The sequence below is a fragment of the Bufo bufo genome, chromosome 1 (assembly GCF_905171765.1).
Source record: "Bufo bufo chromosome 1, aBufBuf1.1, whole genome shotgun sequence".
Classification (NCBI taxonomy): domain Eukaryota; kingdom Metazoa; phylum Chordata; class Amphibia; order Anura; family Bufonidae; genus Bufo; species Bufo bufo.
Window position 1 is genome coordinate 316,266,416 of NC_053389.1, and position 13,142 is coordinate 316,279,557.

Sequence of the window (13,142 nt, forward strand, 5' to 3'; positions counted from 1 at the left end):
GTGAACTGATAAGACCAAAGTAGAATTTTCTAGTTTAAATAAGAAGAGCGGTGTTTGGAGAAAGGAAAACAGCATAAAAACCTCATCCTATATGTAAGACAGGGTGATAGTAGTATCATGCTTTGTGCCTGTTTTGCTACATCTGAGCCAGGGCAACATGCTATCATTGATGGAACAATGTATTCAATGCATTGAATACTAATGAAGCTGGGTGGGATATAGGTTGGGGAGGGATCTCTTCCAGTGCATAGACTTTTACTATAGGAATTATTTAACAGGTCTTCATCAGGATTTGAGCTCCAGAACTTTTGTATGTCAGAGAGAAGTGTTACCATTACACTACAGACCTGCTTTGTTGGATGGGCTGAATTTTCGGTGATTACAAAGCCAGTTCCCTCACTGACACTAAACACTAAATAAATAGTATAAAGGAAAGGAAAAAATTGTGCCATCTACATATCGCCATTAATAATATGCTCACTATATTGTACAGCCTATTATGATTACAGGTATACCCAGGGCTGTGACAAGGGGTAGGCTGCTAGGCCTAAAGTCTATGAGGCAATAGAACAGCGCAAGAAGTCACAATGACATCACCATAACCTGCTGTGCCGGGTCTCACATGAGGGGACACAAATCTGTGTTCTACAACGCAGATGGCAGCGGCGAACATTAGTGAGGTGTTTTTGTTTTGTTTTAGTTTTTTTAAACACTAAATGTCTGCATTACTGGGGGCACAAAGAGAGGGGAGGAGCATTACAGTTGTGCTCAAAATAATAGCAGTCAGACATCACTAACCTGATCAATCACTGTTTTTGGTAGAAATTATATTTCTACATGGCAAATAATTTACTAGCAGGTGTAGTAGAGTAATAGAAATCCAACAGACCCAACAGTCATGACATGCATGCTGCTGATTCTCTGTAATTCAATCACTTATTGAAAGGGACATGTTCAAAATAATAGCAGTGTGGAGTTCATTTAGTGAGTTCATTCATTCTTTGAAAAACAGGTGCAATTATTGCCCTTATTTAAGGAAGGAAGGCAGCAAATGTTGTACATGCTGGTTACAGTGAATTTCTCTCAGAAATTCTGAGGAAAATGGGTTGTTCCAGACATTGTTCAGAAGAACAGCATACCTTGATTAAAAAGTTGATTGGAGAGGGGAAAACATATAAAGAAGTGTAGAAAATGATAGGCTGCTCAGCTAAAATGATCACAAATGCTTTAAAATGGCAACCAAAACCTGAAAGACGTGGAAGAAAGTGAAAAACTACCATTCGAATGCATAGAAGAATAGCCAAAATGGCAAGGACTCAGCCAACAATCAGCTCCAGGAAGATCAAAGAAGGTCTAAAGTTACCTGTGAGTACTGTTACAATTAGAAGACGCCTATGTGAAGCCAAGCTATCTGCAAGAAGCCCCCGCAAAGTCCCACTGTTGAAAAAAAGACATGTGCTGAAGAGGTTACAATTTGCCAAAAAGCACATTGACTGGCCTAAAGAGACATTTTGTGGACTGATGAAAGTAAGATTGTTCTTTTTGGGTCTAGTGGCCGGAGACAGTTTGTCAGACGACCCCTAAACACTGAATTCAAGCCACAGTACACTGTGAAGACAGTGAAGCATGGTGGCACAAGCATCATGATATGGGGATGTTCTCATACTACGGTGTTGGGCCTATTTATCGCATACCAGGGATCATGGATCAGTTTGAATACATCAGAATACTTGAAGAGGTCATGCTGCCTTATGCTGAAGAGGAAATGCCCTTGAAATGGGTGTTCCAACAAGACAACAACCCCAAGCACACCAGTAAACGTGCAACATCTTGGTTCCAGACCAACAAGATTGACGTCATGGAGTGGCCAGCCCAATCCCCGGATCTTAATCCAATAGAAAACTTGTGGGGGTGACATATAAAAAAGCCTTTTCTAAGGCAAAACCAAGAAATAGAGAAGAACTGTGGAATTTAGTCCAATAATCCTGGGCTGGAATACCTGCTCACAGGTGCCAGAAGTTGGTTGACTCCATGCAACACAGATGTACAGCAGTTCTCAGAAACAGAGGTTATACAACTAAATATTAGTTCAGTGATTCAAAGGAAAGCAAAATCTTCAAACATTTTTCAGTTTATATAGTGAAATGTTTCAGTTCGTAAAGAAGAATACAAACACTGCTATTTTTTTGAACAGTCTAATATTCACTTTTCTTCAATTTTTTTAGAGGAACAACACAAATTTGATATATTTTTCTTCATGCTTTGATTTGGAATAGAATGTGTAGTGTTCCCAATGCATTTGTGTGTATAGAAATAAAAGCTATTAGAAGGATTTTGAGCTTCATTCACTTTTTTAAACACACTGCTATTATTTTTAACACAACTGTATATATATACCTGGCACTACAGAGGGGGGCATTATCTACTTGGGGCACTGAGGAAGGGGGATGGAGCATTATATACTTGGCACTGGAGGCTGATCTAAGGTCTGTATAAACTTAGGGTCTAAGTTGTGAAATCTGTAACAGTCTCCATGTACCATATACTGGTGTCTTCTTATGTGGCAGAGGGGGCTGCACACCCCTAACTAAATATGTCTACCCATGGTGGTCTGGACCAAATGGAGAATATAAAGAAAGTGATAAACAACTGAAATCTGTGGAGACATCACTTGTAAATCACAGGATCTGCCGTTTACTGCTTTTTTTCAAATGTGTTTTAATATCTTTATTAGGATTAGGAAGTAGGGTCACTTTAAATTGATTGGGGGGAAGGAAGGCTGGCAATTTGCCTGCTCCGCCTAGGGCACCAAAATGTGGATAGGGGATACCTTGTACCAACTCGAATACCCCTTTGTCACCTTCAAAAACATTAAAAAGAATAGGACCAGGACAGACCCTTGAGGTACACCACTTGTAACCTGTCCCTTCTCAGAATGCACACCGTTAACAACAACACTCTGGTGTCTATTGATCAGCTAATAATTTAGTTCTTTAGTATCTGCCTCCTTTGGATCAACACAGTAAGAGTATAGATTGGACTTGATGGACCTGTCTTTTACCAATCTTACCAACTATGTAACTGATCACTTCTGCAGGGCTGAATATCACCTTTGTGTGCAGTGATTGCCTCTATTATTGTCACACTGTGTCTGTTACCGTTATGGTTGTACTGTGGCTGTTACTGATATGGGGATACTACTATTAAAACATTATTGCTGTCACTGTTATTGGGGCAATATAATTGCAATGGTATGGAATCATTGTGACTAAGGCATTGTGTTAGTCACTGTTATGGAGGCAAGGGCAGACTGGGAACTTAAAGTGGTCCTGGAAAGAAAAAAAGAAAAGTATCCAAATTGACATAAGGCAGGGTAAACAAAAGTAGGTGGAGAAAGCAATACCACATTGCGGCACATTATACCACTCCAGCAGAGCCAAATATACACAGTGCATCACAAAATACTGCCCCAGCAGTACAAAATACCACCCCAAAAAGTCACCTCTGTAGTGTCCAACGCCAGTTCTGCCCTTCTACTCCAGTTGCTTTAGGATGGCAATACAGTTGAATTCAGGAGTCAGGAGGGGATCGTCAGATCATTACTTCCCATGGCTGGTGGCCGTGAGAAGGGTTCAGGTAGCCGCCTGGGCACCAAGAAGTTTCCCTGTAGGGTCTATGGCCAGTCCACCCCTGTATGGAGGACACTTGCTGTTAGGAGGCACTATCATTGTTTTGAGGGTAATGTGACAGGAATCTTGGGGCTATCACTGGTGTCATATGGCTTTTACTGTTATGGGCACACCGAGGCCATCACTGCTATGAGGTTACTTCGGCACCCTCCACAGATGTAGTTTGCATTAGATTTATCGTGTAACAATTTTCTCTGGATCCACTTCAAATACAAAGTGATCTCTCAATTTACAATATTAATTGGTTCCAGGACAACCATTATAAGCTGGAAATACTGTAACTTGAGCACGTAACTCTATAGAAAAGAAGTAATTGGTTCCAAAGCCCAAAAAGGTCATCCTAGCATAAGAGAAAATGAAGCAGCTAACTACTACATATAAAGCAAGGGCCGACAGCTGCTGGAAGCTGGAAGTCACTTTCTATGTTGAGGACAAAGCTTCTTCAGGGTTATCTACAGTACGCACGTGCACAAGAAAAAAATAACGTAGAGCCACCTTCACCTGGTGTCCAAAGGAGAAGCTTATCCTGGTACAGGTAAAAAGCAGTACAAAGCACTCTACTGTAGAGAGGCGATCCTAGAAAACCTATACAGTTCTATTATCCTGAGGCCATTGTAACTTGGGAGACCACTGTACTAAGTAATTGTATTAGATTTTCAAACAAGGAGAAAATAGAACACTGTGGGGTTCAATTATTAAGACTGGCACTTTAGACGCCAGTCTTAATAACCCCTATATCTGGCGGTCGATCCGCCAAAGTTATGAAAGGCACAGGCCTCTCCATAACTTCGGCTCATCCAGGGCCAGTCTAAATGTAAGACAGCTTCCTTGCTAACCATTTTCTACGCCTAAAACAGGCTAATAAAATGATGAATGAGACAGGCCTTATATAGGCATATTTCTGGAAAATAAATGACCCCCTGTATATTTTAGGTCTAAAGAGTAAGAAAAACCACTGTAATAAAGGCTAATACTTCACATGATACTTACCTGTATCAATGAATCCATTTTTATTCTTGCATTAAGGAAAGTTGAAAGTTCCCATTGTAGTATGGATTGTGTATGCTACAACCACCACATACCAAATCCAACACCAGGTTATCATGTGAGATCCTAATATTGTGAAGTACGCAGCTTTCAGTTTGTCACCTGCCTGCCTAACCTTCTGAAAAAAAGTGGCATAGCATGGGGGTGGGCCAGGGGGGCAGTTGCCTCAGGCGCCAAACTGCAAGGGGGCACTCAGGCACGGTTAGACAAACAGACTAAAAGGCTAAATGATTCACTGAACTGCACTGGCAGGATGCATGCAGTGCGCTGTCTGCAACAGAGTGAATGTGTACTGGTTTGTTAAGACTCGTGGTGGTCATAGACCTATACAAGCCTGCAGCCTAGGAGAGTGCCTCATCACAACAGTGTGCCCGCCTGGCCCTGTCCTAGACTGCGCTGCCGCCTCCTCATGCCCTAAACCAGGCTGAGGGCAGACAGAGCAAAAGCAGAAGGGCACATTCTCCAAGTCTTCAAGTCTGAGCACTGCTGAATGCAGAAAGGTATTTTCTTTTTATTGAATGGGTGCACCTGGCAGGGCTGCTCAGAGGGCGGATCGTAGTGAGTTGGGGAACGGGGAGCACTGCCAGTGACCACTGCCCAGCCATGGGACTTTTACATGATAAGTAGAGATGAGCGAAGCAAGCTTTGGATACTATATCTGAAGCCTCTTCGCAAAAAAATTTGTTATAATACTGTACGGAGATTCGTCTCTGTACAGTATTAAAACGTATGGGCTCCGATGAGCCAAAGTATTTTATTAGTGAAGTCGCGTGAGAAGTTTAATAATTGATTATTATAGTGAAAAAACACTTAAAAACTTGGAACCGAACTCTGCTTCGGTTTCGAGTGGTACATTGGAACCCAAGCAGAGTTCGGTTCCATAGTTTTTCACTGTAATAATCAATTACAGAAGTTATTCAATGAAGTCTCGCGCGACTTTGTGAATAACTTACTTTGGCTCATCGGAGCCTATACATTTTAATACTCCGTACAGCATTATAACAACGTTTTTAGAGAAGCGACTTCGGATGTAGCATCCGAAGTTGCTTTGCTCATCTCTAACGATAATTATCAGTGGGGCTGGTAGGGGGCCTAAATAGAGATTGTGACTGGCTTTATTATCGAGGATTATTACTGTGGGGGCTTAAAGGAGGTTGCAAGGGTTTAATATTGATGACCTATCCTATTCCTATTAGAAGTTATACATTAATTGCTAGCGGTTTTCAATGAAGGTCCAGATGGGTGTTACCAGTTTTGGGATTTGTCCTTGCACAGTCTAATATTCTCAGTACTGCCAATGTCAGACTGTGCAGGGACACCAACTGGTAACAGCCACCTGGACCTTCATTGCAAAGTGCTAGCAATACATTCATAAGGCCTCAAGCACACATCTGTCCATTTTGCGGTCTGCAAAGTGCTCATCCCTAAAATGTGGATACTGGATGTGTGCATCCCGTACTTTCACGAAAAAAATGTCTATTTTTGTCCGCAAAGCAGACAAGAATAGGACATGTTCTATAACTTTTGTGACATGGCTGCACAGATGAGGAAAGGAAATGGATGACATCTATGTGCGGACAGCATTTTTTGCTACCCCATAGCATTGATTTGATCCGTGTGTAATCCACCAAAAAAAATGCGGATCGGACACTGACCGAAAATATAGTTGTGTGCATGAGACCTAACTTCTAGCAGGAATAACAAAAGGAATAGCACATTGTATGACTCATAAGAATAGATGCTCCGGAATTGTTATTAATCAGGAGATGCAAGCAGTTGAACAGACATGTCAGGAGAGGGTATAGGTCCCCTTTAAATCCTTATGCACACAACTGTATTACAGTTCAGTGGTCTGTTGAGCTGTAATAGGGCACCCATAGAGATTCTGGTACCGCACTATATTTTGGTACGTATGCAATCAAAGAAGCATGTCACACAAGTCACAGAGAGAGAGCTTGTACAGCTGTGTAGTATGAAGCATGGTACTCCATGTGCAGCTGTACAGCTGTGTGCATGAGACTTTACAATGTCCACTACACAGTACTTAATATGCACTTTAGGGTGCAGCCCACACAGTCAGGTTTGCTGATGCAGTTTCCGAAGCCAAAACCAGGAAAAAGAGGGGAAAAAAATCATATCTGTCCTTTATGCTTTCTCTCCTTTTATGATTCACTCCCAATTTTGACTACATCAGGAAACCCTACTGTGTGGCCGTACCCCCATCCTTCTCTTTTCTATAAGAAAATGTTAGAATCGTGTTCACCACTAAAAGATTTTTCAGCCATTGAAAATGCATGTTATCTCACCCTTTCACGTTTCATTATATTTTTTTTTATCCATTTCGATTAGACCTAGGTTACATGGATGTTTCATACTGTAGTGATCACTGTACAATAATTAGCTTTGAAGTAATTGAGATTTTGCTTGCAAGACGTGGACCCCCTGAGGTTCTGCTAAACTGAACTTAGTTCACCTGATCACTCAATGGAGATCAGACTTTGGTTCACTAGAACTACTGGGGTCTGGGTGTTGCAGCCATGATATAGTCCAGGGATGGCCAACCTGCGGCTCTCCAGCTGTTGCAAAACTACATCTCCCAGCATGCCTAGACTGCCAACAGCAGGGCATGGTGGGTTTTACAAGAGTTGGAAAGCCACAGGTTGGCCATCCCTGATATAGTCATTAAAATGCATTTATTTTACAGCCTCCCAAAAACTAAATTGATGATAAAAAACTAATGTTAACATGTATGTACCTGAAATAGTAAGTACCCCTAAAAAATGTAGAAATTATAGCCAATATTGATGTGTTGGTGAAAAAAGTTTTGAGTTGTTCTGTAGGCAAAAAAAATAGGCAGACTAAATTCACACTGCATTATTCATTACATTCATCTGGACCATTTGAAGTGGTTCAATTAGATATAAAGACAGCCATATGCAAGTGAATGTGTATGAAAATCGCATGTCTGCCATAGACCACCATTATAAAGAGAAATACATGGTGTAAAATAATGATTTATTGAAAAATGGGATTTACCCATTTAAGTCTACGGGCATGTAGGTGTATAAGTTTGCTGAGTTTTTAGGCACCACATACACAGTGTGAATTCAGCAAGTAAACATATTGCTTGTAATAGTATTTCTGATATTCTCCATATACTTTCCCTATTTTTCTTCCCTTTTTTCAGCAGGCACAAGCCAACATAGACTGGCACTTTTCACAGGCGCAGAGACCGGGGACCAGTAGGTTAGTAAATTAATATTTTCTTATACATTTCTTATACATAGAAAACTACTATAATAACCATGACAAGAAGGTGTCTGGAAATAGCTAAAATTCTTTTGTGGAGCAGGTGTGCTCAAAAGTATTACCTACTCTGCATACATTGCATCAAACCCTGAGCTGTGAGATGTATTAGGTCTGCACAGGTTCTCAGATGTTGGATGTAAACAAGAATGTTTCCATTCATTGACAGCAATCGGACATATTGAAACTGTTAAGAATATGAATTAATACATGGAAACCTCTCCAAAGGGTCACCTCTTTGTGATGGCCACTCCTTTATCCAGAGCAGATTTAGTATGGACAGATTTTCTGTTCCACTACATATTAAGGGGTACCCAGTCCCATTCATCTTCTATGCAAAGACCACCTCCTAGAAGACCTCGTTCCAGTGTCATTTTGGGTGGTTAAAAAAGGTTTCACTGTAAATTATACAATGATTAATCTTTATTCATTAGAGGCACTTCTTCAAAGGGGTTTTCAGAGATATTGATACTGATGACCTATACTCAAGATAGGTTATCAGTATCTGATTGGTGCAAGTATAGTATAGCGGCTGTACTTGTTATCGTGCTAAACCCCATTCACTTCAATGGGGCTGAGTGTGATACCAAACACAGCCGCTATACAATGTACAGTGCTGTGCTTGGTGAGCACAGAGAAGGCTGCACTGCTCACAGGAGCGCAGGTGACTTCTCAAACAGCTGATCAGCGGGGGGTCCCGGGTGTTGGACCCCCATTGATCAGATATTGATGACATATCCTTTGAATTTTTCATAGATGTATTCAAATATATTTACAAATGAATTAACATATTTTTATCTGTTTTCATCATAATAATTAACTCCCCAGCGCACAACCTTCTGAGGAGGCCGGCATCTGGCCAAACAACCCTGTAGAAACAGAAAGGCTTCAAGCAATGATTTTGGCATCAGCGACTGGTTAGTTGTTAACAGCATGCTTACGTAAACTTACAAATGTTACTGGTGCAATTTATTCCTTAAATCCTTTAAAACTTTAAATTTGGATATAGCACTTACCCTCAAACATTATTTGCTCATTCCATGGATTATATTTAGTACAAGTCTCTTCTATGCACAACAAATCTACCTGCAATATAAATACTGACATATATTTTAAAAGGACAATTTTTCAAGCACTTTGTAAGATATTACAGAAAGACCTAGATAAGCTTACTGCCTAAGGGCCCTTTACATGGGCCGAGGATCGGGTGTCCTGACCAACATCTGTCAGGACACCCTTTCTCAATAATTGGTTGTGTAAAGGATCCGCTGATGGCATTTTTTTATGTGACATCAAAATTCCTTTTATGTTAGAATATATCTGGGGATAAAAAAGCAAGAGAAATACTTGGGTAAACTAATCTAAAGCATTAAAAGTCAAGCAGCCATTGCAAAAGCACATGTCATTGTACAGTCTTCAGTCTTTTTCATAGTTTAAGTTGTGGCCTTGTGCTAAAATTAAAAAAATCGAGTTTCCTCCCATCAATCTGCACTCAATAACCTATAAAGGTAAAGTGAAAACCATGTCTGAAACTTTTGAAAATGTATTAAAGAGGAGAAACTAAAATTTCACATGGACATAAGTATTCAGATCCATTGCTACTGCACTTGAAACCAAGCTCTGGGACCTCTCTTTTCTCCTGAACATCCTTGAGAAGTTTCTACACCTTGATTGGCATCCAACTGTGCTAAATTCAATTGACTGGACATGATTTGGATATGCACATCCCTGTTTATATAAGGCCTCACAGCAGACAATGTATATCAGAGCAAAAACCAAGCCATGCAGAGGAAATAACTGACTGTAGAGCTCAGAGACAGGATTGTGTGGTGGCATAGATAGAGAAGGGTACAGAAAAAAAGTTATCAAGAGCTCAGTGACCTCCATAATTCTTAAATGAAAGAAGTTTGCAACAACCAGGACTCTTACAAGCGCCAACATATTCTGCAGGGCTTTATAATCAGAGGGTTCATGTACAAACAAAATCATACATTACATAGCAACAAATAAGTCAACAAATAAAACAAGAGGAATGAGTGCCCTGCTCACAAGAATGTACGATCTATGAGGATATAGGGGTGACACAAAATGAAAAAAGTGCTTGCTTTATACAATAGTCCAGCCATCTTAATAAAATAAGGGAGTATATATAAAGCTGCGTAAGCCAGCCACCAGCCAATATTTGTAGTGCATTTGAGTGCATGGGGTGTGGTAGTGTTTGATGAATGATGTTGAAGGGGGGGTGAAGAAGAGTTAGATTAGGGGATGTGATGATAAACCACCCTAAAAATATGCGTTTTTAGGGAACTCCTCAAACTGTGGTGGTTGCTTGGGGTAGGGCATTCCAGAGGACTGGTGCAGCTCGGGAGAAGTCTTGAAGATGGTAGTGAGAGGTGGATTATGGTGGATGTTTGTCTTAAATCAGTTGCAGAGCTTAAAGCACAGATAGTGTGGTACAGAAATGAAGGAAGATATGTAGGGGGGTGCAACACCGTGGATAGCTTTGTGGGTGAGAATGAGCAGTTTAAATTGAATGCTACCAGTATGGGCAACCAGTGCAATGACTGGCACAGGTAGAGGCATCTGAATAGCAGTTAGACAGATAGTCATACCGGCAGTCCGTGCCCACCACTGTCTTGCTGTCCCGGGCAGGCACAGATGTCGCTCTGCTCTCCCTGTGTGAATTGGGATTAGTGCTCAGTGAACTTTCCTTCAGTACTAAGTGAGTTAATGTTTTCCTCCTTCCCCTGTCCAGGTGCTGGTTAAGTTGCTGATCAGTCTCCCTATTTAGCTGGGCTGTGGTTCCACCTCCCCGCCTGAGCTTTGAGGTTCTCATGTCTCTAGTAACCAGCTAAGGAGTGATCTTTTGTCTGGCTACCCATGTACCACAACTTGCCTGTCCACCGATTCTGCTCCTTGCTGCCTGCCTCAACCTGGGAATTTTTACCTGGATTATGCACATATTCTACCTGCCCAGACCTTGGAATTGTTACTTGGAATAAGCACGTACTCAGTCTGCCCTGGCTTTGGACTGTGTTTAGACAATGCTTTTTGCCTGTGTCCTTGGTGCTTCGCATCAGTGTCTTTGACCGCCGTAGGTCAGCAGCCAACTACACCAGGACTACTCCAGGAGGTAGCAGCCTGGCTGGTTCCCTTCGGCAGAGACCAGATCCCTGTACAGGGGTTAAAGGGTGAAAACCAGCGAAGCGCCAAGACAACGCCCAAAATGAGAGTTGGTAATTCTGAGGAGAGGAAATGTGGAATCCAGGCTTAAAGTGATCCAGGTACTGGGTGAATGAGCCAGATCAGTATACAACTGCCACTCTCAAGGAGAGTGGGTTAAAGACTCTGAAGATGTGGACCACAAAAGATGGGAATGTATGTGATGGAACCGGGGGAATGACCCGGAAAGTGCATTGCGGGGAAATAAATATGTTGACTCCACAACCATGACTGTTCTCAGGTCTGGGGGTATGAAAAAAATGTAAGCCACCAAAAGATAGAGTAGCAGGGAAAGTAGTGTCAGATTACTGAATTCAAGTTTCATTGAGGACCAGCAGGTTAAGACAAGTCATCTAAGTAATCAAAGAAGAAGGGCCTTGGTAAGAGAGCTGACCAAGAATCCAATCATCATTCCAGCTTAACTCCAAAGATCACGTGTGCAGATGGGAGAAACTTCCAGGTCAACCATCACTGCAGCATTCCACTAATTTGGGCTTTATGGCAGAGTAACCAGAAAGAAGCCTCAACTCAGTAAAAGACACATGAAAACCTGCCTGGAGTTTGAAAAAATGCACCTAAAGGACTCTCAGATTGTGAGAAACAAGATTATCTGGTCTGATGAAACCAAGATTGAACATTTTGGCCTCAATTTTAATCATGACATCGTGTCATGTCAATAAATTAGCAAAGATTTCAAACATTCTGCTTTCAATTTTCTATTATGGGGTATTGACTGCAGAATTATTTTTTTATATTTTATTTTAGCACAAGGCTGCAACATAACAAAATATAAAAAGGGAAAGGGTCTGAAGACTTTTTGATTGCATTGTATGGGTTGGGAGGCTGAAAACTTGGACTTGTTTAGTTACACCTTCAAGATGATCATATTAACATGTATAAATATGTCCATAGTCAATAGAAACAACCGACATGTTTTAAATATTCGGAGAACTGTAGGAAAGACCAGTGAAGACCATTTATGCATGGAAAAAAGTTGAGTTCAACATCAGTAAATGAATTCTCTACAGTTAATGCAGTCAACGTTTCAAATACTCAATCACAAGATGTATAATTAATGGTAGATAAAATGACAGTAGTAAAAGAGCTACAAGTTTACCTCATAACTTTAAGCATTAAAATGTTTTACTCATATTGCAATGATAATGGTTTAATCTGGAGTCAGAAAAGAAACTTTGTCCTCATAAGGAAAAGTTGTCTATAATATGGTTTGGCCAGTTAGGTCTGAGAAAGACTGAGCTTGGGTAAGCATTTGCTAATCAAAGTTACTACTAGTTAACTATGAGTTTGACTTTAAATGTTCAAATTGGTTCTGGGAAAAGTAGGTGAATTAGTGACAATCTACTAAGATGATATATTTAAATGCTAACATAAAACTATGAAGTATTAATAAATATTTCATTTCATTCTACAGAAGCTGCTGAAAACTCCAATATTGGAGGAGGAACAGGGACAATGGGTCTTGGTGCCTGCTATGGACCCCAATTTACTCTGCAGCATGTACCTGACTACAGAAAAAACATATATATTCCAGGAACTGCTACTCTTAACGCTGCCATGAAACAGGAAGGAAATGTCCTTCCACCTTCAGGAGGAAACAAAAAAAAAGCAGCCAAAAAGGAGAAGAAATAACCTTCTGCACCAGCAGAACCCAATCCTCTAAGCACTTAACCCCATCCAAATCGTGTTGAATGTCATTGTTACAATGAAAGGTTAAAAAAAAGGAAGGGGAATGTTCATAGTTTATAGAAAACAAGTTGGTTATGCTAGTAGAACTTACTTTGGAGACGTTAAAGTTATTTTTCATACATGCAATGATAATTTGTATTAACCAAACTTTTAATCTTTTTGATTGTCCTG

General features: G+C 40.7%; 1 protein-coding gene across 1 annotated transcript in view; it reads left to right on the plus strand.

Moving 5' to 3' along the window:
- Window positions 1–12,914, plus strand: part of LOC121008763 (protocadherin gamma-C5-like) — a 79,931-nt gene extending 67,017 nt beyond the window's left edge. The window contains exons 2-4 of the mRNA XM_040441461.1: window positions 7,924–7,982; window positions 8,871–8,959; window positions 12,697–12,914. Coding sequence (XP_040297395.1) covers window positions 7,924–7,982; window positions 8,871–8,959; window positions 12,697–12,914 — 366 coding nt within the window. The remainder of the gene's footprint in view (window positions 1–7,923; window positions 7,983–8,870; window positions 8,960–12,696) is intronic.
- The last annotated feature ends 228 nt before the right edge of the window (window positions 12,915–13,142 follow it).